The 24,688-nt window shown below is 42.7% G+C and overlaps 1 protein-coding gene across 4 annotated transcripts in view; it reads left to right on the top strand.

Moving 5' to 3' along the window:
• The window catches only part of LOC109321068 (cytosolic phospholipase A2 delta-like), a 50,085-nt gene that overhangs the window by 13,533 nt on the left and 11,864 nt on the right, over positions 1-24,688 (top strand). For 3 of the 4 annotated variants that reach the window (XM_019551370.1, XM_019551369.1, XM_019551371.1), the window contains 13 exons: positions 3,295-3,367; positions 4,308-4,444; positions 5,355-5,483; positions 8,868-8,908; positions 10,216-10,258; positions 11,054-11,117; positions 13,909-14,036; positions 14,178-14,291; positions 17,200-17,237; positions 18,638-18,773; positions 19,212-19,348; positions 20,456-20,678; positions 23,771-23,888. In XM_019551370.1, coding sequence (XP_019406915.1) covers positions 3,295-3,367; positions 4,308-4,444; positions 5,355-5,483; positions 8,868-8,908; positions 10,216-10,258; positions 11,054-11,117; positions 13,909-14,036; positions 14,178-14,291; positions 17,200-17,237; positions 18,638-18,773; positions 19,212-19,348; positions 20,456-20,678; positions 23,771-23,888 — 1,381 coding nt within the window. Of the gene's footprint in view, positions 1-3,294; positions 3,368-4,307; positions 4,445-5,354; positions 5,484-8,867; positions 8,909-10,215; positions 10,259-11,053; positions 11,118-12,165; positions 12,270-13,170; positions 14,037-14,177; positions 14,292-17,199; positions 17,238-18,637; positions 18,774-19,211; positions 19,349-20,455; positions 20,679-23,770; positions 23,889-24,688 lie in introns of those variants that run through there. The other variant, XM_019551372.1, reaches the window with a different exon arrangement.

The raw sequence follows: 24,688 nt of genomic DNA, 5'->3' as shown, positions 1-24,688 counted from the left end.
TGTTCCTGCGATGCTGGCCCTGGACAGCTGCCAGCAGCACCTAGGACAGGGGCATGGGCTGGGACTGAGCTGCATGGCAGAGGTGCTTCACCATAATGCCTGCAAAGAGAGAGAGCTGGGGGTGACCAGCAGCAGGGAGCAGGAGCTGGCCCTGCTGCCATAGCAAGCAGGGCCAGCAGCCCTGGGGGAATCTCAGGGCTGGGCAGGGGGTGCAGCAATCTGCAGTCCTTTGCAAGACTCACCTGTGGCCAAGGAGCAGCTCTGGCTAGGGTACAAGACGGGCAGAGGCTGCCTGCATCCTGTCCAGGGGGGCACATGGAGCCTGGTGGGCTCCTGCAGACAGCCGGCTTCTTCGGTCTCCTTATGCTGTGTGCCCCAAGGCACAAAATGGCTGGAGGCTTTTATACCCTGCAGCTAGGGGCTGCCAGAGAGCAGCCCAGCCCTGGAGGAGAGGCAGCCAGCCAGGATTTCTGGGTCTGAGCTCTGGCCGGCCCCCTAGTAGCTGGGCAGACCCAGCACTAAAGTCCCTGCATTAATGTGCATTAACACGTCTACACATACATTAATGCACATTAACTAGTCGTGCCTTCATTTGATACCTGCTTACACACGTATCAAATCAAAGCATGATTAGCCTAAATTCACCATTTTTAAGGCACATTAAAGGTGTGCACTTGTGGAAGATTACCCTTAATGTACCTTAAATCAGGCTAATGTGCATTAAATGTGCATGTGTAGATGTGTCCAGTGCTGCTGAGGCTATTCCATTTCCTAGTAGAGCAGTATGGGAGTGCGATGCATGAATAACTGGATGTGAGACCTATTTAGAGCTAGGAGCCTTTTACTGCTCCACTAGGAAAATTAATATCCCAGGATCCTACTCCCTAGGATCTCTCAAATCTCTGGAAATTTTTCCGAGCAGGCTAGACAAGCACTTGGCTAACATGGTTTAGTTAGGGATGATCCTCTCTTGAGCAGGGAGCTGGATTAGATGACCTCATGAGATCTTTTCCAGTCCTATTTTTCCATGTTCCTATATATAAGGCAGGGAGGCGTTTCTAAAACAGATAGCTCCAATCTCTGTGCATATTTGTAGATACCACCTGGTGATCAGCAGTATTAAGGGCAGCAAGGCTATGTTGTTCTTATCATAAAATCATCAACTTTTTCTTGAAAATTTCCAGTGAAGGGGATTCCACAATTTCCTCGGGCTTCCACTGCCTCGCTATTTTAACAGTAGGAAAATGTTTCCTGATATCTGATATAAATCTACTTTTCTCCAATTTGAATCCATTGCTTCATATCCCGCATGGTTATCCATAGTTATTCTCTCTCTTCTTTATGGTAGCTCTTCAAATATTTGAAAATTATTATCAAATCTCCCCACTTAATCAACATATCTGCAAGATAAACATGCAAAGTTTCAACATTTCCTCCAAAGGCTTACCTTCCAACCCCTTAATAATTTTTATCATCCATCACTGTATCCTCTCTCACTTCTCCACATCCTTTTTAAAATATGGAGCCCAGAACTGTTCACAGTACTCTAGATGAGGTCTAACCAATCATGTTCAGAATGGCTTTATCACCTCTTGTGTTTTATACTTGCTTGTGTTGATGCAGATCAAAATATCATTTTCTGGGGGGTTTTTTTTGCAATAGCATCACATTACTGACTCATGTTAGGTATGTGAGTCAACAAGCCCCCAAGATACTTCTCAGCAATGCTGCTACCCAGCCATTATCTCTCATTCTGTATTGGTGCTTTTGATTTATTCTTCCACAGGTGCAGCACATTGCATTTGTCTGTTTTGATTTTTAGCCCTGCTTTCCAATCTTTCAGGATCCTTCTGAATTCTGTTCCTATTGTCCAGTGTGTTTGAAGTCCTTTCCAGAATCATGTCATTTGCAAAACTGCCCAGGAAGCATTGAATTCTGGCATGCAAATCGTTAACCACTGGATGCAGGGCAGATCTTCAGTGAAGGCCCACTCAAAAACTCCTGGCTTTCTGACTGCCATTTATGATTCTCTCGTGCTTGCATTTTTGAGCCAATTATCTTTCCACCTTGTGATAATTTTATCTAGTCCACATCGCTCCAATCTGCTTATGAGAAGGTCATGTGACAGTTTATCAAAAGCCTTACTAAATTTCAAGTTCATTACATTTCCTTAATTTACCCAGCTAGTTACTTTTTCAAAGGAGGTCACACTGATTTGGCACGACTGGTTCTTAACAAATCCATGCTGGCTGCTCATTATCAGCCTTTCCTCCTCCAAATACTTAGACATCCTTCCTTATCACTAGCTTAACCATCAGCCTGTGTCATGGGTGTGGTGAAGTGGTACTGGTGCAATGACTAACACTGTAAAGGAAATTTGGAAACCACTAGTGTGTTTGGGAAAACCTTTTCTCATTTGGACAAATAAGCACGAAGGCAGGATGTCAGATTTTTTAGCTAATTACTTCTTACATGCTCAGTCTTGTCCAGCTCTGTCCTCTGTGTAGAAGAAATCAAACTTAGGGATGTGTCAGAATAGGTAACCTGTAGTTTACGTTGTTTAGAGTAAAGGAAAAAGCCAATTGGAAGACTCATCTTTCAACAAATCCAATTCTTTAATGACAATCCTTTAGTCCTTTTGTCCTGGCTTCTAGTAAGTAGTGCCTGTCTTGAAATGTGTGATTAGTTCTGCTAAAGTCAAGGCAGTATTGTTCAGTGGCTAGAGCACTAGACTTTGATTCAGGAATTGTATTCCTGACTTCAACACTGACCTGCAGAACTCTTGATTGCTTTGTGCCTCAGTTTCCCCATCTATAAAGCACTTTGAGATATACTGATTAAAAGCCTTGTATAAGAGCAAGATAAATTTATTCACAGTATTTGTTAGGCATGTATGTAAGCTTAAGTTGCTTAGCTGTTGCAAAGTAGGCATGATATGTTCTTATGAAAGCCTGGTAGCATTTCACAATCCCTTTTGAACAGGTTGACTGTACAAAGTGAAAGCAGCAAAGAATCAGGTGCAGTATATTCAAACATACTGAATATTTTGGATGTATAAAGGATGGCAAGCCCCATTGTGCTGATATGTAGCATTTTCAATGTAAGCTAAAAGGGTTTTTACAGTCAGAAAATAATGGAATAAAGTCAGTGATTGATGCTTTTAATTTCTAGGCAACAGAAATGAGTAGATGACTTGATCTTTTAATGGAGACTGACAATGTAGCATTCTCTCTAAGTAATGCTCGCAAGTCTAAGGTGGTGGAATTCAGTTTTGTGTGCTTACTTCTCCCGCAGAAGGAAACCTCCTCCTGGTATCTTTTTTCTGTAAGAATAATTCAGGCCAGACACATTCCCTGCAAAGACCTATGTGAGTATTCATGTTCTTTTTCCTCTACAGTTTTCACAGTATGAGCAATGATTATTATAGAAGCAGGAGTCCTTTTAAATCAGCAAGAATGTCTGAAATTCATTAAGTATTCTACTAAGAGATAGAGGGACAGTGCTGGAACTCATTTCAAAGAATCAGGGGCTCCTAATCAGGATTTTCTGTTGGTTTTCCTTGGTTGAGATGGGAAGATTATTTTATACATTTCTTTTTTGAAAAATAGTTTGCAACATATTGCAAAATTCTTTTGGTACATTCCCCTGATTATTAAACAACACTAGTTTGAGGCAGTTATTAGTCATTTGTAGTGTCTGGTGGAGAAGGGCAGTTATAGTTTGTTAATTTTCTCAGTTTATTAGGTAAGGCTCCTCCCAGGTGATAATCACCAAGAAATCAAATAAAATGTTGGGATACTCTCATTACCTAAGTGCAGACATTAGGCAATAAGTGTTGCTTTGTCTTTGGATTCATCATAATATTTTGCATTATTTGAACACATTTTAGCTATGTGGCTCTTCAAGAGGCCACTTTGGGTATCGTTGGCCTAAATGACTTCCCCAAGCCTCATAGCAGGTTATATGGCAGCCCTCCGAAAAGAAACAAATCTCTTGCTTCTTTCTTCTGTCCGCTCCCTGGACCACCAACTATATATTTCTATTGCTTTAGTTTGAAGTGACTGGTAGTTACCACATGTACTCTTACACACTTCCAAACATTTAGGAGTTAGATCTTGAAAATGTGTCCATTGTCTGTCATGGAGTTCTTTTTAGAGGCTGAGCATATTGTGACTCTCTCTCTCTCTTGCTTTCAGAATTACTTCCTTACAGTGTCACATTAGCTAACATTAGCATCAGACTAGTAAATTTCTAGTGTATTTTATGTCTCATGTGAATACAATATATTATTTCTTTTTTTGCTGTAGTGAGCCATTCTGATTGCTATGTTAGCCTGTGGTTGCCTACAGCCTCACATGAAAAGGTCAGGACCAAAACCATCTCAAACAACAGTAACCCTCTCTGGAATGAAAGCTTCCATTTTAGGATCCAGACTCAAGTCAAGGTAGGTCATTTATTAGGGGTGTGTGAAATGGACCGTATTCGATTTGGATTCAGATTCAGCCTGAATCGGGGACAGTGATTTGATTTGTTGATTTGGATCACTATCCCTGATTCGATTCGGCGGAATCCATATCTGAAGATTTGACACTGATTTAAAGAATCAACAGTTCAGCCATAAACAGGGCTTTAAATGTTTTTCCTACATACCTCGAGGTACCAGGTGCAGCTCGTGAATGCTGTGATGCTGGGGCACATGGAGCATCCCACAGGAGTGTGGGGGCGCCCCATGTGCTAGGCAACAAACCCAGAAGTGGACCGGAAGTACTTTCGGTCCACTTACAGGTCCACTGCTGAATGCGCAGAGCTCACCTGGCTTGGTGACTGGCCGTAGGGGTGACCCCGGGTGCCCCCCAGACCCAGAGCTGAGGGGGAACAGGGGGAGCTCCCAAGTGAAGCCAGAAGTGGACCAGAAGTGCTTCTGCTCCACTTCCAGGTCTGTTGCCGAGTGCACTGAGGAGCCCCTTGCACTCCTGTGGGACACTCCATGCACCCCAGCATCTCAGCGTTGACAAGTTGCCTGGTACCTTGAGGTATGTAGAAAAAACATTTAAAGCTGTGTCTATGTCTGAATTGCTAAATCTTTCTGAATCTCTCTGAATTGATTTGGAGGGTTCTGATTCAATTCAGAGAGATTAAAGGGTCTCCTGATTTGGTTCGGATTCAGAGATTTGGCCACTGAATTGGGTCAAATTTCTGCCAAATCAAATAAGGGACCAAAGCTTTGCACAGCCCTATCACTTATTCTTTCGTATTGATTGAACCCATCAGGGCCATTGTGAGCATTACCTACATTTCTTGGTGTCCCTAAAATATAATTTTGAATTCGTACCCATCTTCTCCTTTGGCTTCAGAACATTCTGGAGATGGAGCTGTATGATGAAGATGTAGTTGCTAAGGATGATCTCTTTACTGTAGCCTGTGATGTAGCTAAAGTCAAACCTGGAGAAACAGTTCATGAGCAACTCACTTTTAATTCAGAGGTAAGGCCTAAAATGATAAGCAGAGCTGGGAAGGATGCTGCTGTCTTTTTCCTTTCAGGTGGTACCCTTTTTTACGTTTGAGTTCGTTTGACTTTGCACGTGGAGCTGACTCCAGCAAGATTTTTTCTGAGGAACATTTCCAAGGAACAATGAAAGGCCTTCTTTTTTCCATCCTTGCTAGTTATTTTTAGTAGTTTTTGTAATGATCTATCATTTGCATGAGAGAGGAGATAGCTTTTCAGAATTGATTCATCTATAGCCTGTACTGTCTGCTGCTTTTTCTATCCCAGGCTTATAATGACTTGATTCCCATTTAGTTAAAAGGAACCATTTCAAATCAGTTTCAATATAGGCAAGAACTAAAATCATGCCAAACAAAAGCAAGCAAGTGTATTCTGGTATTGTCTATAAATTAAAAAAAAAAGAATAATAAATGGGATTCCTACAAATTTCTACTCTCTCATCAAAAAAAATAAAAATATTTATGTAAGGCCTACCAAAAATGATCTTTCTGTTCATTATTCCTGGGAACAGAAATTATTGTGGTTTGGAAATGGAAAGGGAAAGGTGAATAAAACCTTTAATAATACATTTACTTGTATATATATGTGACTTGTGTAGCATTAACAGATCCTAATCAAATATCAAGATCCTATTGTGCCACGTGTCATGCATCCCTATAACACAAATATTTAATTTAATTACATGAGGGGAGAAGAAATACCAATACAAATGACAGACAGGAAAGGAGTAAGGTAACAGTGAGATGGGTTACAATGAGGCTTGGCAGAATTTGATTATAATTTTTTGTTAATTTCAACAGCTAAAACCAATGTTTATTTTTAAGCATTTATTTAGATTTTTATTGATTTAAATTTTCAGGATTGTGTGCAATTAGGGGCATGGGAGGCAGACAATTTGGAAATAACAGTATACTCTTAAAAGCTTTATAAAAGCACATGTCAAAATATCCATACATCAATAAAGCATACCTGCTCTAAATCATTCTGTTCGTGTGGTAGTATATTCCTACCAGGCTGGAGCCTTTGCTCTTATGGAGTGAAGCACAGGGGCAGAAGCTCGGCCACGGGCTGCAGGCTGGGGTTGCTCATAGATTGTAAAGCCAGAAGGGACCTTGGAAATTCATGAGGTCCAGCTCCCTGCACCAAGCAGGAAAGACAACTGGGGGTCATGTGGTCCCAGCAAGGTGACTGTCTAGTCTCCTCTTGAAGATTTCCAGGGTAGGCGATTGCACCACCTTCGGAGGGAGCTTATTCCAGAGTCTGGACACCCTGATTCTGAAGAATTTTTTCCTAATGTTGAGCCTGAATTGATCTTCCAGGAGTTTGTGGCCATCTTTTTTTTTTAATAACATAAGTTGCATAACCCACACAAACCATAGCTTGGAGAACAGAAACTGGTCCTGGAGTTTTGAAAACACAAATTCAAATCCTCTTTTCTGGATGTTTGTGAGCTATGACAATTTTCATTCAGACTCAAGCTTGCTTAGTGAAATTTGGGAAATATTTCTCTACTTGGCATTTGTATTACATACACAAAAATACTGCAAATCAAAACTGCCAGGGATGTTAATATAAGCTGAGACTGCAGGTAAAGTGAGTAAAAGTACCAATTAACAGATTGAGTGATGGGGTAGCAATGCCCCATTTACCGAAGGCATGAATTATGGCAATGATACCAGGGGGCTGATTTAAGGCTGTACCAAGGTGTGGTACAAAAGGCAGTACTCAAACAGTGAAATATCCTACTTTTCTAATGTTTGTGTTTTATTGCATGTATTTTCAAAGTCTTGGATGCATTAATTTTCTCAAGTTCTGAAAAGATGTAAGACACGGGCAGGTGTTTTAAAGTGAATAAAAATATGAATATGAAATGGCCTTCATTTTTAGTTTATCTGGTGCCAGTAGGTTTTGACTAGAGTTGGTGGCACTTGCTGCAGGGGGAGGCGAGTCAGGAGACTCCAGGCTGCCAAATGCCACTGAATGCCTTGAGCACTGTGCTGGGGACAGCAGTCTCCAAGCTCTTTTTTTTTTTTTTTTTTCTGTTTTTTTGCACCGGTCCTGGAAGCACTGCAATACCAGGTCAATGCATGGAGTGGACGGAGCACGCTCCGGTTCCACCACCCAATACCAAAAAGAATCTGCTCAATATAGACCTCCTATGGAGGACATGTTGTAGGAAAACAATCTGAAATGGCTTATGGCTCAGACCACTGGCCCGGGAGAGCCCGTTGCACAGACAGTCTCCAAGCTCTAGGTGAGAAACTGCTCCCCACGGCCCCTTAGGGAGCAAGCCCTGCCTGGCAGTCACCAGTGGAGGGGCAGCCCAGCCATAGCCTCCTGCCCGTGTGGGTGGCACATGGGCAGTAGCTGGGCCCTGGGAACAGCCCCATGTGCCCTGCCTCGAGCATACAGGAGCTGGGTCAGGCTCGATGGGAGCTTGTCATCTGATACCCATTTGGGACCTGGACAGAGCAAGCAGCCTGTGGCACTGGGCTCTTGGCAACAGGACCCTGCAGCAGTGTCCCCCCTCCATGCCCTGTTGCCAGCAGCCAGCAGCCAACCAAACCCCTCCCAGCACAGCCCTCAGCTTCTGCAGTGGCTGCCTGAGCCAGTGCCAGAAGAACAGTGTGCAGGCAACACAGCCCAGGCTCCCCCCACCCCACCTGCAGAGGTTGCCATGTGGGTGTTTGTGCACAGCACCCCCAGCCCGGATTTTCTTACCCCCTCATCTCAGATTTTTTTTTCTTACATCCCTTTTCTGTACATTTTGTTTATTACTGATGGAAATATTTTTTCGTCAGTCTGTACATGTGAGGTGAAATTGTTTAGCGAGAAAAACCAAATTGTGCCAAGCCTAGTTGTAAGGTTCTGTGCAGTGCTTAAAGAACATCAGCTGGCTACCCACTAGCTGGATTTACCTTCTTTGTAAGAGAATAAAAAATAATAGCTCCCACTCAAATGGGACACATCATATAATTAGAAACAGATCACCAAAGTTCATGTTTTCTGATCTTTTATGATTAAGCTCTTTTGTGTTTGGTTATTGTTAGTGCTGATATTGTTTTTGATGTCTTAGCTTCTACAATAGTATAATATCTGTTCTTATTTGGACAGCACCTTGAGGGTGGTTTAGCTGCAAGTACAACTTAAAGCCTACATTTTGTTAGTGAGTTTGGCGCTCTCACAAAAATTGTTTGTCCCACTTTATTAATTCTTTACTAACATGTCACACTGTAATCAAAGAATATGGTCATACCCATCCTGTATGTTCTATCATACTGGCTACCAGGGATGCCTGAGAAAAGAGACTTAGATAAACCAGGGTTCTTCCTTGATCACTTATTGTTGTCTTCTTCCCTTGGGAAAGGAGGTTTTGGAAGTGGAATTCATGATGGGAAGCATGTAAGTTATCTGCTCTGAAATTAGAGCATTATAAGTGACTATAATATAATAGTCATTATAGATCAAGGCTGGGGATTTTCACTAGGTTGTGCCAAGGTTCCTGCTATGACTAAAACCCAGAGGTTCCTGGATAGTAGGTCTTGCTTCTGTGTTCAGGGTCAGACTAATTCCCATTCCTTCTGGGGACAGGAAGGATTTTTCACCCACTGTCAGATTGGTGTGGACTGTGGGGGGTTTTGCCTTCCTCTGTAGTGGGGGCATGTGGCTCTCTTCCTTGGATCTCTCAAACCTATTCTAACAACCTTTGCAGCAACAGAATATTGGCCATTATTATCCCCCTGCCTTACCTGTGGCAAGTTAGGGTGCTATGCTTTGTGGCCGTGTGGCAGGGTTGCCTTTTTAGTTTTAGTAGTAGATTAGATAAGGATGTGCTTGGGATGATTTGGGTACAAATGATTCTGTCTCAGGCAGGAGTTGGCCTGGATTATGTCTCTGAGCTTTTGTGTTTTGATTAGAACTGGTTGGGATTTTTTCTTTGATTTTTCTTCTTCCTTAAAAAACTGGAAAACCAGAAACTGTTTGAATGACATTATTTTCAGAACAGGTTTTCAGGTCCAGAATGGAAGGAGGTGAGAGGATGGGCACAGAGACCTCATGGAATAACTAGTAGCCCAGCGGCAGGGCACTCACTGGTGATGCTGGGGGTAAAGGTGTAACAGCCAGAGTCTGTACTCCGGGTGGCAGCTGGGCCAGCAGCAATGGCAGCTTGTGTTCTTGTGCTGTGCCTAAGTGGGTGTCCAGCTGCTGCCATGATGACCCACCTCTCATTGTGGTACTGGTGGAGGAACACACAGGCTCAATTCTCTGCTCTGCCTGATTTAAAGCAGGGACCAGGAAGCTGGATCTCCCAGGTCTCTGGTGAGGGCTCTAGCCACCAGTTTATCACTATTTTGGAGGTGTCTCTCTTGGATTTTTTCTGTGATAAGTTTTGAGGTGTCTGAGTTGCTCTACACTAGAACAAAAACAAATGGCAAAACCTGGACATTTGTATGAGAGAGTTTCTTTGATTTTTGACCAGTTCTAATTCTGAAATTGCCATATTGCCCCACTCCCTTAAAAACAAAAAACCCACCAACAAGGACTTAGTGTTGTAATCCATGGAAGCTTTGAATTTACCTCCCAGGCAGATAAAGTAACAACATGTTGCACAGGCTTAGAAGAGCTGGCTTTTCAACATGCCTAAAACTGAGACATTTAATACATGTACCTCATTGCTAAAAGCTTTTATTTGAATGCCTTTTTTCCAGCCCCAGTCCTCCTGAGAAACTCATTACTAATGGCGTCCTGGTGGTAAGGTTTCTGAATCATGGTGGTGTCATGCCATCTCTTGTGACTTTGTTGCAATTCTTATAGTATTTTGTAATTTCCTTTAGCCCTAGGTCCTGAAGTCTAGTGATTTTTATGTAAATCTGTTTTAAGAGAAATGTTTCTTACTGTTATGTTTGTAGAGAAAAGCAGGGAGGGAGGTGTAAAGGAGGACAAAGGAAGCCCACAAACTGAAACAAATGAAAGGCAGCTGAAAAGACTTGATTTGGGGGGTCTGATTCATGAATTTGAACTTTTGAATTCAGCAGTGTTGGTATCAGGAAAAATCATGCATACAGTTAAATTGAGTCATTCTTGTCATCCAAGTTTTACAAAACACACTAACTAGAAGGCATGCTTTTGCCCTCCCTGCCCACAACTAGGTGTTGCAGTGTTGATCAAATTTTTATATTAAACATGTATAAATGTATATTTTTATAGAGTAAAAGCTTGCTTAACTGTTTAAATAAGCCTATTTCACTTGAAAATAGACCCATTTTTGCTTTTAATCTTTATTTTTACTGGGAAAAGTCTCTTTTTAGCTTGATAAAATTGTATGCCATGTGAAAATCAGATGGGTATTCAAATTTGCATTCTATGTGACCTTAATTTTGAATGGTTTTGCAAGAAATTCCTTTATCTGGATTAGTGGGGGGGTATTGAGGCACATTAGAATTCTATTACAAGTTGCATAAGAGCAAAGCATGACCAAACATCTACTCTCTGTGAGCAAAATGCTTCTCAGTAGCTGGTTTTATCCTTATGGGTTGTCTGTCACAGGCCCGGGAAATGTTATGTTTGGAAGTTCAGATGACCAAAGGGGAAAATGAGGAGCCTTTAAAAAGTGAGTTTACCATGAAGTAAATCCTGCCTACTTGGCAGCCCACACTTGTTAAATAAGAAACATTAAATTTCTGAATTACTTCCAAATATCCATAATAGCAAAAGAAAACAATTGTTGAGAAAAGCTTGATCCTTGGTACAACTGTCTTCCATGTGGATCTGAGTAAATGGTGAAGGGAAACCCTTTCAGACTTCCCCAAATATTTATTTACCAGCATTCACATTTTTAAACAAGTTTGCTTAGACCATTTTCACATCCTCTTTTATGCTAACTTTCCAGATGTGTTCTAGCAAATGACCTTATTGTTAAGAATATTGACAAATATTGGAAAATATTTCTTGAAAACAAATTTACATTTAGCAACTAGAAATATTCAGAAATTTAATTCTAAAATTATTATTAATAATTTGAATTTCAGTAGAGGCCACAAGCAAGAGAAGGCTGTATTGTACTAGATGATCCAGATGCATGGCTGGAAACCATACACAACCAGGAGAGTTTAAAGCCTAAATGGATGAGATGGTTAAAGGCTAAAGGGTAAATGGAGGCAAAAAAGAAATAGAGCAACTTTCCCATACAACAGATCAGTGGCAGAATAAAGTTTGGAACCCAGGTCTCCTGACAAATACCGAGTCTTTGTAGAATTCTAGTACAATTCAAAAGTTTGTTGAAGTCTGGTAGACTTCAGCTATGATCATGCAAACACTGATCAGAGGTATATCACACAATTTACGAAAGCCGTCTGAATTTCCATAGATTGGATATCCCCAAGGAAATGCTCATAGACAAGCTTCAGACCAAAAAGTTCACTGAAAATATTCCTTGGTTACTTTCAAATCACTACTAATATTGTGAATTTCTTATACCAGGGGTTTTAAACTGGGGGTATGTATACACTTGGGGTACTTCTGATGGCCTCAGGGGGTATTTGGCAGTGGCTGCTGCCAGTGCGTGCTGCTGGTGCTTCCACCACTGCTGTGCTGCCAGTCGTGCCACCCACGTCCAGTTGCCAATTGGCTGCTGGGGACTCCTCCCCCACCCACTCGTCTGGCCACCAGGGGATTCCTGCCTTTTTGACCAGCTGCCAGAGGTACAATGACCCCAAAAGGTTGAAAACCCTTCCCTTACACCTATGTATTAATAAGCTAAGAGGTATGTGACAGGAGTATCACTATCGGAGCCTTTCCGGGAGTGGCTCCGCCCTCCTGTAATGGGCCAACCGCTTGCTTACTCACCTGCCACACCTTGATCTTATTTGATTAATAGATTGTTGTAATCAGTGGGAGGCTGCCCATTTTCTGTGCCCTGGTGACAGGGGGCACTACCTACAGCTCCTTTTCCTCCCCTACACCGCAGCCCAAGCCTCGCAGATGGTGCTGACATGGTTTGACCTGGGCCCTGTTGTGTCTTGGCCCTGCTCTTTACTCCTGGGGGGGTCCTCACTGCCCCCCCTCACTCTGGGGGCTCCTTGCTGTCCCCTTCTCGCTCGGGGCTGCTCACTGCCCCCTCTTGCTCAGGGCTGGGGCCAATGTACCCTGCAAATGCTGCGCCCTCTCAGGCGCCAGAAACCCTCATGCTACTGGGGAGTCCCTATGAGGCCTCCTCCAACCTCTAATAGCCTCACCCGGTCCTCTGGTCAAAATAGTGAACATAAGAACACAAAGCCCCTGGGCTACAACATAAAAACTAGACCATCTGGTTAAACTAGATTCACCCCCTACTAGAGAGTGAAAGAGAGAGGGAGGGAGAGCTCCCCAACCCCAGCAGCAACCAGGGGATGTTCACACCGCCAGAGCTCTCCCCTCCGTCTGTCCTAGCTGAGTTCCTACTCCCATGGCTGCTGGAGAGGAACTGCCTTCCTGGCCTCCAGCCTGGGCTTAAGAAGGGCGAAGCCCTGCCCCTTCCTGTCAGCTGGTTTTACTGGTTGCCCCGGCAACCAGCACCTGCACAGCCCTGGTGACTGGCAGCTGAGCCTCCCCCTTCCCGGCACTTGGGGTCTCTCCTGAGCCATCTCCACTTTCAGGCGCAGGGCACCAGGGTGCACTGCAACAAGGTACAATTCATTAAAATGTTATTACCTATGAATTACTTGCACAGCCCTACTTTCAGTATCAATGATTAATTCTGTTCATGTTTCTGAATGACCAACAATTCTCCGCATTTGGAAGTGCCTAAGTCTCTAGTGCCAAAGTCAATACACCTTGAAATTTACTTTTCTTGAATAAGGGCATCATATGAGAGAAATGGGAAGAGATTCTACTCAATGGGATGTCTGGTAGGGCTCACCTCTGCTCCTGAATAAGACTAAAAAACAGTTCATACCATATTATGTGCACGCTAGGAGGTAATGGTGGAAGAGTGGGGATAACTGAATGTTGGAGGAAGTCAGCTCTATGATTCATTGTTATTAATAATAACAATGAACAATAATAATGAATCTTAGAGCTGACTTCCTTATTACTTATTACTTCCTTAATAACTTATTATCAGAGAAAGAGAAAGCACCTGGATAGAAAAATTTTCTCCTCTGTAATCAAATTGCCTGTCTTGTAAAAAATTGTGGAGACACAGATAGAACTTAGAAGGGATAAAGTTATTTGAGAAATGGACCTCCCATTTTATAATGGTTTGGCTCTGGCATGGATGAATGGACTACAGGGCTGCTTGCTTAGGATTTGTAAGGTGTGCAGGGGAGAGAATACACAGCTAGCTGGGAGGTGTTCCAAAGGGGTGCATTGTCATGTTCTTATGTTGATAACCCTATGTACACTAACTGGCCTGATTTATCTAGGGGGTGAAAGTGTTATGCTTATGGTGAAGGAATCCTATGAAGAAATGCAAAGAATCACTGAGGACTCAGACATCCTGTGCTTGCATTGCATAAAGGGTTGGGAGCCAACATTAAAAGCCACACTAGAGGTAACATCCTCTATCCATGATCAATTTGTCAGCTTGTACAATGTTTGCATACTGTGCACCAGGTTAATCTATTTTTTTTAGTTTACTGTGTTTTTAAAATGTTTCCCACTGCAATCAAAATACTTGGGATTTTCTTTTCAGAGTGGTGCAGCTGAAACAAAAATGCAAAGAGATGCTTCCAGTGGTTCCCTGGAAGTACCACTTAATTCATTCTCCATTGGACAGAAAATGAAAGTAGCACTGCCTTTGGAAAAGGTAAATGCAGGGTGGGACCGGGGGCGGGCATGGCGCAGTGGTGCAGTTGCACACCCCTTTTTTTCCTGCTGCACCCAAAGTTTAAAACCAACTGCCTGGGAGTGGCAGTAGCATTTCTATTCAGGCAGCAGTGAACGAGTCAATTGACTTCAAGGCTCACTACAATTTGATTCCTTTTAAACTCTTCCTTGGACAAGCATTAATTACCCTCCCTCTTTTTTTTAATGGTTTTTAATATTTTTACTAATCAAGCTATCTTTTCTTCTGCAATTCTGCAGTCTGGTAATGTAGCTCCTATTTCACTGGCCTGAACACTGTTTTTAACTCTACCTGGCAACATTAACTTGCGTGTGGATATTTTAATTTAGGTGAACATTAACTCAGGTGTGGAAATAACTTTAACTGAAGCACTGGATGCACTGTCAAGAAGCTCAGGAAGGCTTGATTTTATTTTATGAACCTGAAAGAGATGTATGTTTAATTCTAATGGCTACAGGACTAATGAAGCAATGTCTTCAGAGCCTAATTTGTTGTGTTTTTATATATCATATATGATATAGCAAATCAATACACATTCCAACATTTTTTTGCTTTAATCTTAAACTGAGTAATAAGCCTTAGGTCCCTAGCTTATTTGTAAAGCTTCTAGTTTCTTTTTAAATGGAGAAAAATATGTTATAGATGATGATGTGTTATAGATGATGATGTACCTTTCCATTTGTACTTCTTTTTTCAAAATCGTAGATCCATCCATGGATAAGTGCTTTTCCTTCTTTTGTTGAATCAGATGCATATGATGGTAGCTAGTTTTAATAATCAAGTTCTTGTTTAATTTGTTATGCCTTTTGAATCAATAAGATGCATGGTTTTTCAGTCTTTACATCAGGGGCAGGCAAAATATGGCCCACCAGGCATTTTATTTGGCCTACGGTGCCCACCAATTAATTGTACTCCTCTCAGCTCTTTCACCCATGAGGATGGGAGCGAGGCACCCACGTATACACCCCCCGCAACATGCCCTATTGCGCCTCGTTTCCACCTCGTGGGCGGAAGGGCCCAGCCCAGCCAGCACACAGCTTCCAGGTGGGGGTTTGCTGCCATTGCCAGGGGACCTGTTCAGCTTCCTCAGCATCCCACTTGTTCCGGGCAGCAGATAGGGAAGTGGTGGTGGTGGTGGGGAGCTGCAGCTGGGTAGGAACATGGAGCCCTTGCCCAGCGGGGAGGTGGCAGTGCGGAGTTTGGGTTGGCAGGGTGTAGCTGTGAGGGGGGGGGACCCCCTAAACTCCCCACATTGTGCACAGGCCCAGCAGGCAACAGTGGCAGCAAGTGGGAGTGCTCAGGGTGCTTGTGCCCACCATAGGTGCTGCTGCCTGGTGGCATGCAGCTCTGGCCAGCACTGCAGATCACAGCAAGGGACACAGCCCAGCCAGGCTGCCTTATCATTGACACTCCCTGCCACACATGTGCAGCCCCTGCCCTTGCGTGCCACTGGAGGGAAGCTCCGTTTGCTGGAGCTGGAAGCCTTCATCACTCCCTGCTGCACAGATCCTGGGACTCGGCCAGGCACAACCACCCTGAGCGTTCCTGCCTGCTGCTGCTGTGTCATAGTGGGGAGTGTGAAGGGGGTCTCCACACCCTTCTACCCTCCCTCAGCCCACAAATGCCACACACCCACACCCTGCTCCCACAATCCCACACATATATACATAGCCACACCCCCCACACCCTATCACACACCCACACCCCAGCATACACATGCACACATCCCCAACCACACGCTGCCACACAATAGTCAAGACTTAGAATTTATTCTTGAGTTATTATGCAATCACTTCTATATACAGTATGTAAACACAAATCATGACAAAAATATTTTTTGTAATAAAATTCAAATATTTTATAGTAGATGTTTGACTTTTAGTGTATGATTTATTTTTTTCTGGTTCCAAGATGGCACCCCTCCCCCTCCCAAAAGGAGTATTTCTTGGTGGGGGGGAGTAGGGAGAGGGGAACAAAGGGAGTAACTTCTGGTAGCAAAGGTCAGGGGTTAGGAGCGGGACTTCCAGTCTCAAGATGGTGAACAGAGGGCAGGGCCACTGTCAAGGGGTAGGGCTACCCATGTGGCCCTCAAAAGCTCACCAAAGCTTGTTAAGTGGCTCTTTACCTGAAATAATTGCCTGCCTCTGCTTTACATGATAGTATATAAAGAGTGTAATAATTTACGATTACATTTCATTTATTCTGTCACAGTTGATATATTTCTAAAGTACTTGCTTTTGCCTAACCAGAAGTGATTGGGCTTGATGTAACAGTCATCAAATTCTTTAATCTTTGAAATTCTTTAATCTGTTTAATGCAGGGGGTAGATTAGATGTTCATAATGGCCCCTTCATCTATATCACACACAGCCATATCCAGATGTGCAGGCACATGCTGTTTCTGGCACTGCAGACCTCTTTGCAGCACCACAAACCACATGTGCAGAATGTTAAAATGTGCCCCACATTGCAGATTTGTAGTACAGGGCAACATTTTACTACCAGGAAATCCTGGTAACAAAAAAAAAGGCAAGAAAAAAAGCAGCATGGCACATGCAACAGGAGCATACACTGTCAGACATGGATACACTGGCAGTGCAAAGGTGTGCGCTGCGGCAAAAAGTAGCAGCACAAATTTGTGTCACTACTGTTATTGTTGCTGCAAGTGTATACCCCTGCATATGGAGATGTGTCCCATGAGTCTATCTCCTGTCTGCAGTGGCAGACAATTCAACCATCATGTTAGTTGTTTGTCTGGTTCTCTTGGGGGGTATGCTAATTATTCAGCGATAACCATGAATTAATTTCATTGCAGTATGCTCATATTCTTGCCATCTGAGTTACGTAACCCTGAAATCCTTTGTTTTCAGCCAGCACATTTGGAGTTACAGCTGAAGGCCAGTGGGTGGTAAGGTGCTTTGTCCTATTCACAACTGAACTTAAAGGGAAGATCTGTGTGCTGAAGAATGAGAGTACATGGTAGTAAAAGCCTTTGCTGGATCAGATGTAGGGTGCTTAGCACCCTGCAGAATTGAGCCTATGTTATGGTGATTATTGTGACCCACCTTTGGTATGCTCCTACCTAGATGGCTGCCTTTCTTTGGGCACAGTGACTTTGATTTTTTAAGAGCCTTGTGTGCTGCTAACATCATCATCATCAACAACAACAACAAAATAACCAGCAACAACAACTTCATAGAGGTTCAAATGTGGGGCTAACAGCAGTAGTCCTGTAGGGCTGCTTTTATTTTAATTAATATAATATATTACAGCACACAAAGATGCTAGGAACTTTAAAAAAAATTAAAATACATAGATTAAAAGAATTTTTATCCACTTTTTATGCCTGAAGTTTTGGATATATGATGCAAGATGCTTTAAAGGGGCCTTATTTTTAGAGAATGCTGAATACACGACCTCCGAGACACCACTGTTCTACTCCACTGATATTGATGGGAAGTTTCTGTTGAATTCACTGGAAGCAGGAGGCCCCTTTTCAAGTTCAACATCCCAAAATCAGTAGCTCTTGAATATTTATGCTCTGTTCTTCATCCCAGTGAATTTAGAATCAAGTTTCAGACACACCACACAGTAAGGACAATACATAAAAATAAGTGAGAAAAAGGTTTGTAATAATGGGGTTGCACATTCACTCAAACATGACCATGTTCCCAAAGTTCTGTAATTATTTTTTCTTAATGTAACTAATTCCTTGCTGGAAAGATGGAAGGAATGAGATTTTAGGAGGGTTTTGAATAAATATTGGACGGTGATGGTGCTTGGGTGAACCAATTTCTTGTTCAGGGGGGAAGGGCTACTAAAGCAATCAAATACAGAGGCATTTGGGGGTGGTGTCATGAGTGGAGCAGAAGGATCACAAACAAAGATTGGAGATAATCTAGACTGAGGATGAATGGTGTTGAACAGTGATGTAACTGTCTATTAGCAAATACTTTAATCCCTGTAGTGTTGAATGGCATGTTAGGGGTTATCCAACAGCTATGAACATTCTTCAAGACTGGTCACCTTTAGGAGCACATGCTGGTCTCATTGACATTAATTGGAGCTTGGATGTTGGAGCTCATGATTTGCCTCTTATTGTGATCCAACATTTTATTTGATTGCGTACAGCAGTTGGTTGTAGCCATTCCAAAGGACATAGGGGCTGAGCTATTCTTCAGCAGGAAGCAGAGCAGAGTGGCTGTGGAGAGGGTGCATGATCTGTACCACCCTCAGGATGGAGGTCACGTTATGCACAATATATAATACCTCAGGGTGTATCAGTGTCCATATCTCTCTATGTTCCAGCCTGGAAGGCCTTGATGTGCGCCTGGGGTTTGATCTGTGTGTGGAGGAGCAGGATTTCCTGAGGAAAAGGAAGAAGGTGGTTGCTGAAGCACTGAAAAAGTGTCTTTATCTGGAACAGGATCTGCAAGAGCACGAGGTATGTTGCATGGGGGCTTGCGAGGTAGAATTCCCTGGTTAGGAGCTTGCTGAAGTTAATAGATAAGGTACCAGGAGATGATCTCCGAAAAACATGCAGGATAGTCCTGGCTTTTGTAGGTCAGTAAAACTTGTGTCTGCTAAAATGGCTTCTTCTCTTCAGTTCTTTATGTTAACTCTTAATGTATGGAATAGGAGGGAGAGGAGCACATTTGATACTATATCGATATACTATTTATTTTAGTACACAATTGGCTACAATTTGTGAGATGTTTAATCACGTACACTGGATGTTTTACATCCTCTGCTGAAAAACATACTGTACCAATGTAATACTTTAGAAATCTTCCACTGGGGCAAGTGAACATCTGAGGGGCTAGGCTTCTCTCCATTAGGCAGGAACCTTAGTCATTAACGATAATGCTTATGTATTTAACAGGTTCCACTAATAGTTATTATGGCGACAGGTGGAGGCTATAGGGCAATGTCATCACTATATGGCCATCTTCTAGGTTTCCAGAAGATGAATTTGCTGGACTGTGTTACATATCTTACTGGAACTTCTGGTTCAACTTGGTAAAGACAAAGAGGCTGGGGGGGAGGTGGTATTCTGAATCATTGTTCAGTAGTTCTCAACCTTGTTAGATTCAAGGCACCACTCAGAAAATGCCATTTCTTAGCTTTCACTTATTTCTTAACTACAGAAAAATAATGGATCAATTCTTCTGTTGTAAAGAACTCAGACCACACCGGGTCAAAATGTTTTTGACTCGATGGATTCCTATTTGAAATCTCTGGGTTTATCTTGTGACTCATGTGCATGTGCTTGTACACGGAACAGAGCTAATACTGTAAGGCTTTCCACAGTGCCCTTAAAGGGATTTCATGGCACTCCAGGAGGCTGTGGCAGCCTGGTTGAGAATCACTGCATATTTTAGTATTTCAAGGCCCAAGATCAGATTCAAGCTGGTTCCATGTATGCCAATGCTTAGCTGTTGGAACGCCTAAAGATGAGGCACTTTGCTCAGGACAGTCATTCAGTTTGATTGGGTTTGGGTGCCTACAACCTCCATACTATAAATGATTGCACTTAGGTGGCTCAGAGTGATTCAGAGCTGGGAGCCTATATAAACAATTGGCATCTCCAAAGGGAAGTTCAGAAAGCTCAAGCTCAGAAGTAAACATAACCTTATCCCCCATAACCTTGTTATGCAATAAAGCTTGCCAAAAACTGGTGCCAATTTGAGAGTGGTTGTGAAAGAGTAAACATTGCCCTCTGCCCCCTCCTGCTTGCTGGCGGGGAGAGAGAAGCTGGCAGTCATCTAATAGCAGAGTTTCTTTCTCATTTTGTTCTTCCATGCACCTACTCTGGCAAAGAAAATCAGAGAGCTCTTCCGTGCTTAAGACATGACCCTCAATTTCAGAGAGCTGGTTTTGTGGGGAGGGGGGAAACGGGTATGGTATGTGAGGAAATATGGACATTGTCGTATTTCATTATCCCTTTTAAATGGCTAACCATTTAATTATAAAGAAATATGAAAAATTGAGTAGGCAGTTAAAGTGCCTCTATTTTTAATGTAGAGTCCTAGTTATTAATCAAAGAGCCCTAGATATTAATTACAGATGCTGGAATCTCACAATCTTTAACAGACAATTGTTCACTTAACATCTCTGTTTTCCCAGGGCTATCAGTAACTTGTATGAAGATGCTAATTGGTCACACAAGGATCTGGTGGGTCCAATCAGCAAAGCTCAAAAGCATATCACCAAAAGCAAGGCAAGCGCTTCTTCCTGGAAGACTCTGAAGCGTTACATCAAGGAGCTGAGACAGAGGGCCCAAGAAGGACACCTCATTTCTTTCACAGACATGTTGGCTCTTATACTTGAACATATGTTGCATGGTGAGGTATGTGTTCTGCAAATCACTCTCCTTTGCTACCAGATTTCTGTGAGGAGCCGTGTCCTTATCTGTCTTCCTAGAGATCTTCTTGACGTCTGGGGCTGAAGGATGAAAATAAATCTGAGGTGCTGAAATGGCTCAATGGTTCCCAGGAGTTACTGTTGCAGTTAGTTGCTCAGCTGCATATGAGAAAGGAGATATAAATAAGCAGCCAGGTTGAGTTGGTTATTTTAGATAAGGAAGAGTCTAAAATAACTTTTCTCACTTGCTCCAAAATACCACTTAAGTACCCTCTATTGGAACGTCTGTGCTGGCGAGATAGGCTTCGGACCGATTCTGTTTCCTGCCCCTATGTCCATGACATTACGAATGTTCTGTCTAAGCCAGGGGAGTTTCCTGATCCTTCAGCAAGTCAAGCACTTTCTAAACCAGTGTGTAATGCCTGGGTTCAGCAGAGAAGCTGTAGGCAGCTTTCAGGAACAGATTAGACTTTATCATAAATAAACTAAGGGAGAGAGATAACTGGGAGACAGCGCTATTAAAAAACGGTTTGCAGCCCCTGCTCAGCCAGTTCTCCACAACCCACATGGTTACATTTGTGCAATTCTCTTAAAGGACTAGGCTCTTCACATCTCCCTTTTTCTTATGAAAAATAATAAAAGGCTATATCTGTTTACATTCATAGCATTCCAGCCGCAACAGCTCCCAATTAATCTCTGGATAGGCTTTTTCGTTCTTATAGACATCAGTTTTTTCAAAGGTTCAGCCTCTGCTCCTGGAACTTCTTTGTTCTACTCTTTATCCTTCCTGTTTTTTCCCCTTTGGGTCTGTGCTTTCCTCCACAGTGTCTGCAGCCTTTCATGTGGCTGGAAGGTGCTTGCCCACTTGATATCAGTTGACAAGCTTCTGGTTGGAGTAGTGGCTTTGCTTGACCAAGGCAGCATGCTTAATTCCCATTGCTCTAAACTTTGTTTGCTTGTTCTTGTTTTTCCTTCAGAGTATGTGTTCTGTGCTAACTGAACCCAGTAGCATGGCATACTCTACATTATGGGTCAGCAACCAAGCAAAGAAACTGGATCTGTTTTGTAGTGGAGTCCCCCAAAGCTGGTGGAGTTTGGGGCTCATGGGGGTTACATTCCAGTAGTCCCAGTCCCCTTGTCAGTCTCAACCCTCTGCTGTGGGAGAGGCTGCTGCTGCAGGAGGAGGTGTTGGGATAGCCAGCAACCAGGGTATTAATGTAGACCTCTTACTGCAGCCACTCCCTTTCTTGATGCCAAATTTACCATTACTGATTGCTGATTTGGGGGCACATGGTAAGTGAGAAAATATGGTAAATAAAGTTACTACCTCCATCCCTGCAATGGTCAGAAAAATGGTTGTTTTCTGTTCCTTGCTTTTTTCTGTAGCTCTACTTGCTTTCGAGAAGAATTTTATTTCTTGTCTGAATCTCTTTCAGCCTTTTGTTGCATTTCTGGAGAGGTTCAGATGCACTGAAGCTCTAATCTGGTCCATTCTTTTCCAAAACGCCAACAGTTTCTCTCAAACCACTTTTGGCACCACATATTATAAGTGGGTTCAACAGAGGAACTGTAATCAGCCTTCAAAAACAGGATAGACCTTTGTTAATAAATCAACAAGAAGAGGGATAACAGGGAGACAACCCTATTAAGCTCCTTGAGGCCCTGTTCCTCAGCAACTGCTCACAGTCAGATGTCTATAACCAACACAATTACAGTTGTACCAGCCTGTTAAAAGGCTGGCATCTTTACAACAGGGTAAGAACATCACTGTCTCATCTAGTTAAAGGCCATGAACTGTGAAACCCAGGAAACCACCCCAGTGCCATAATAACAAGGAAATAACATTTCTCACAACAAAACCACTCTCTCATCACCTCTCAGTTCTAATCCTCAAAGGGAATTTACAAAATACCTTTCACAGACAAGCCTACAAACTTCACTTTGTCAACCTACTGGATACAAAAAATTATGGACTAAATATAGACATTGGATTTATGACACATAACCTACCTAACATCTGACTCCCCAGGTACCTCTAAACTATTTACCACCAACATTCATCACCCCCCCACAACCTGTCTCTCACTCACTGACTCTTCAATTTACATCTTCACTGACTGGCTTTCTTGCATGCATACCAGCCTCTGGATTTTTTACTATTTATTCCATCCAGGAAGAGCACATGTCAACTGCAAATGCTTCCTCAGCTCGATGAAGGGTATTTATACCTGAAAGCTTGCAAAGAAGAAAGTTTCCAACTATTTGAGTTGATCTAATAAAAGATATCAGATTTACCCAAAGCACCTTGTCTATTTTAATAACAAGGATGAATAAGCATGGCCAGTACTTAGGGCAGCCAGCTGTCCTGTTTATTTTCAGCACTCTTCCAGGGGCATTGGTTATCACTAGAGAGTTATGCCTGGAAATTCACATTCAGAGAAGTCTCTCAGACAGAGGAATAAAACCTACTTTAAACCTACTTTTACTGGGGGCCAGCTTTTTGGCAAGAATGTTACAGATTAGCCCCACACCCTCCTCAAGTGCCATTCCAATCCCCATCTGCTACTCTGCTTTGTGCTAACTGCCCTGTGCTTCTTTCCTGATCTGCTGCTTTGCTTTCTGCTTCTTGCCCCAAGCTTCCTACACAACCGCTGCTCTGCTTTCTGCCTCTGTGCTGCCTGTCCCAACCCTAGTCTGCTTCATGCTAGACACAGAGGCTGCCTGTGCCACTTGTGGCTCATATGCCACAGATTGGTCACCCCTGTCATATATCAGTTTGATTCATTTTATATACAAAATGTGAGTGCTGCATTGGTTGGTATGAGCAGCTACTTCTGACTTTAAATAAGTTTCATTTTAAATTAGCTGCAGTCTTTGTCTAAGGATACCTCATTGTTCAGAACCAGAAAAAACAAATACTCTAAAAATACCTATGTTATGTAACACTGCTGCTCTGGTATTATTTTTTCTTAGTTTATGGTACTGCCATCAGACATACAAAGAGGCGATCTTCTTTGCTTTGCTGCGATTTTTTTCCTCATTGCCATTTTCTTACATCTGTTTTTTTCTTTTGATTAGCTAAATAATAGCACACTCTCCAATCAGCGCCAGGCTGTGAATCAGGGGCAAAACCCCTTGCCTTTCTATCTGGCCCTCAATGTCAAAAAGGACATGCAAAGCAGTTTTGCATTTAAAGGTAAATGTTCAAATAGGGGTATTTTACCTCTCTGTTTAAAGGAGATACATATTGAATATGTGAAGAAACACTTACTTTTCTGCACCTACCCTTCCCATGTGAAATTATTTGCCTCTTCTGACTTGGGAGGAGAGATATTTTTCCTTAATTTGTCATGGCCTTTTCCTGATTGTTACAATGCCAGGTTCTATTCCTAACTCTTTCCAGTAATAAAACAAATTAATTGCAAATCTTCCTACAGTCTTTTGCTCCATCTATGGTCCTGAGCTTCCCCAAAATGTCTCCCAACAGGCCATACTTCTGGACTACTACTAGACCTCAGCAGAGGTATAGCAGGGCAGTTCTGCACCTTGGGCACCCCACCCTGCAAAGGCAATGCCTGGGGCTGCTGCCCTAGTTGCCCCCTGTAAGTTATGCTGCTGGACATCAGCCTTAGTGTACCTTCATTTCCTGGACTGAGGAAGGATTACAGAGCCGAGGCTGACAAATTCTGCATATATTTTGAATAAATGCAGTTAAGATATTCTGTGGCTTAATTAGCACACCGTAAAAAAGGGCTGGTTTATCAGGTGCATACATTGCAAAACATATTTATGAGTTCTTAGCCAGCTTACCATATGTGTGAGCTCGATGCCGAATTATATAGGACTGAATTAAGCACAGGCTCAGACCTGTTCAGTTTAAAACTTTTATTGTTTCACAAAGTCATAAACTAAAGGAGGTCTGTTGGTTCACGAGGTTCCCAAATCAAGCCCTTGCTCTCTAACCCGGAGGCTAGGTGCGGCTGCCTGATTCAGTAG

This window comes from Crocodylus porosus, unplaced genomic scaffold (genome assembly GCF_001723895.1).
Source record: "Crocodylus porosus isolate Cpor-Errol unplaced genomic scaffold, CroPor_comp1, whole genome shotgun sequence".
In the NCBI taxonomy this organism is placed as follows: Eukaryota; Metazoa; Chordata; order Crocodylia; family Crocodylidae; genus Crocodylus; species Crocodylus porosus.
The sequence above is the reverse complement of the archived record's forward strand: the minus strand, read 5'-3'. Positions and strand labels throughout refer to the sequence as shown.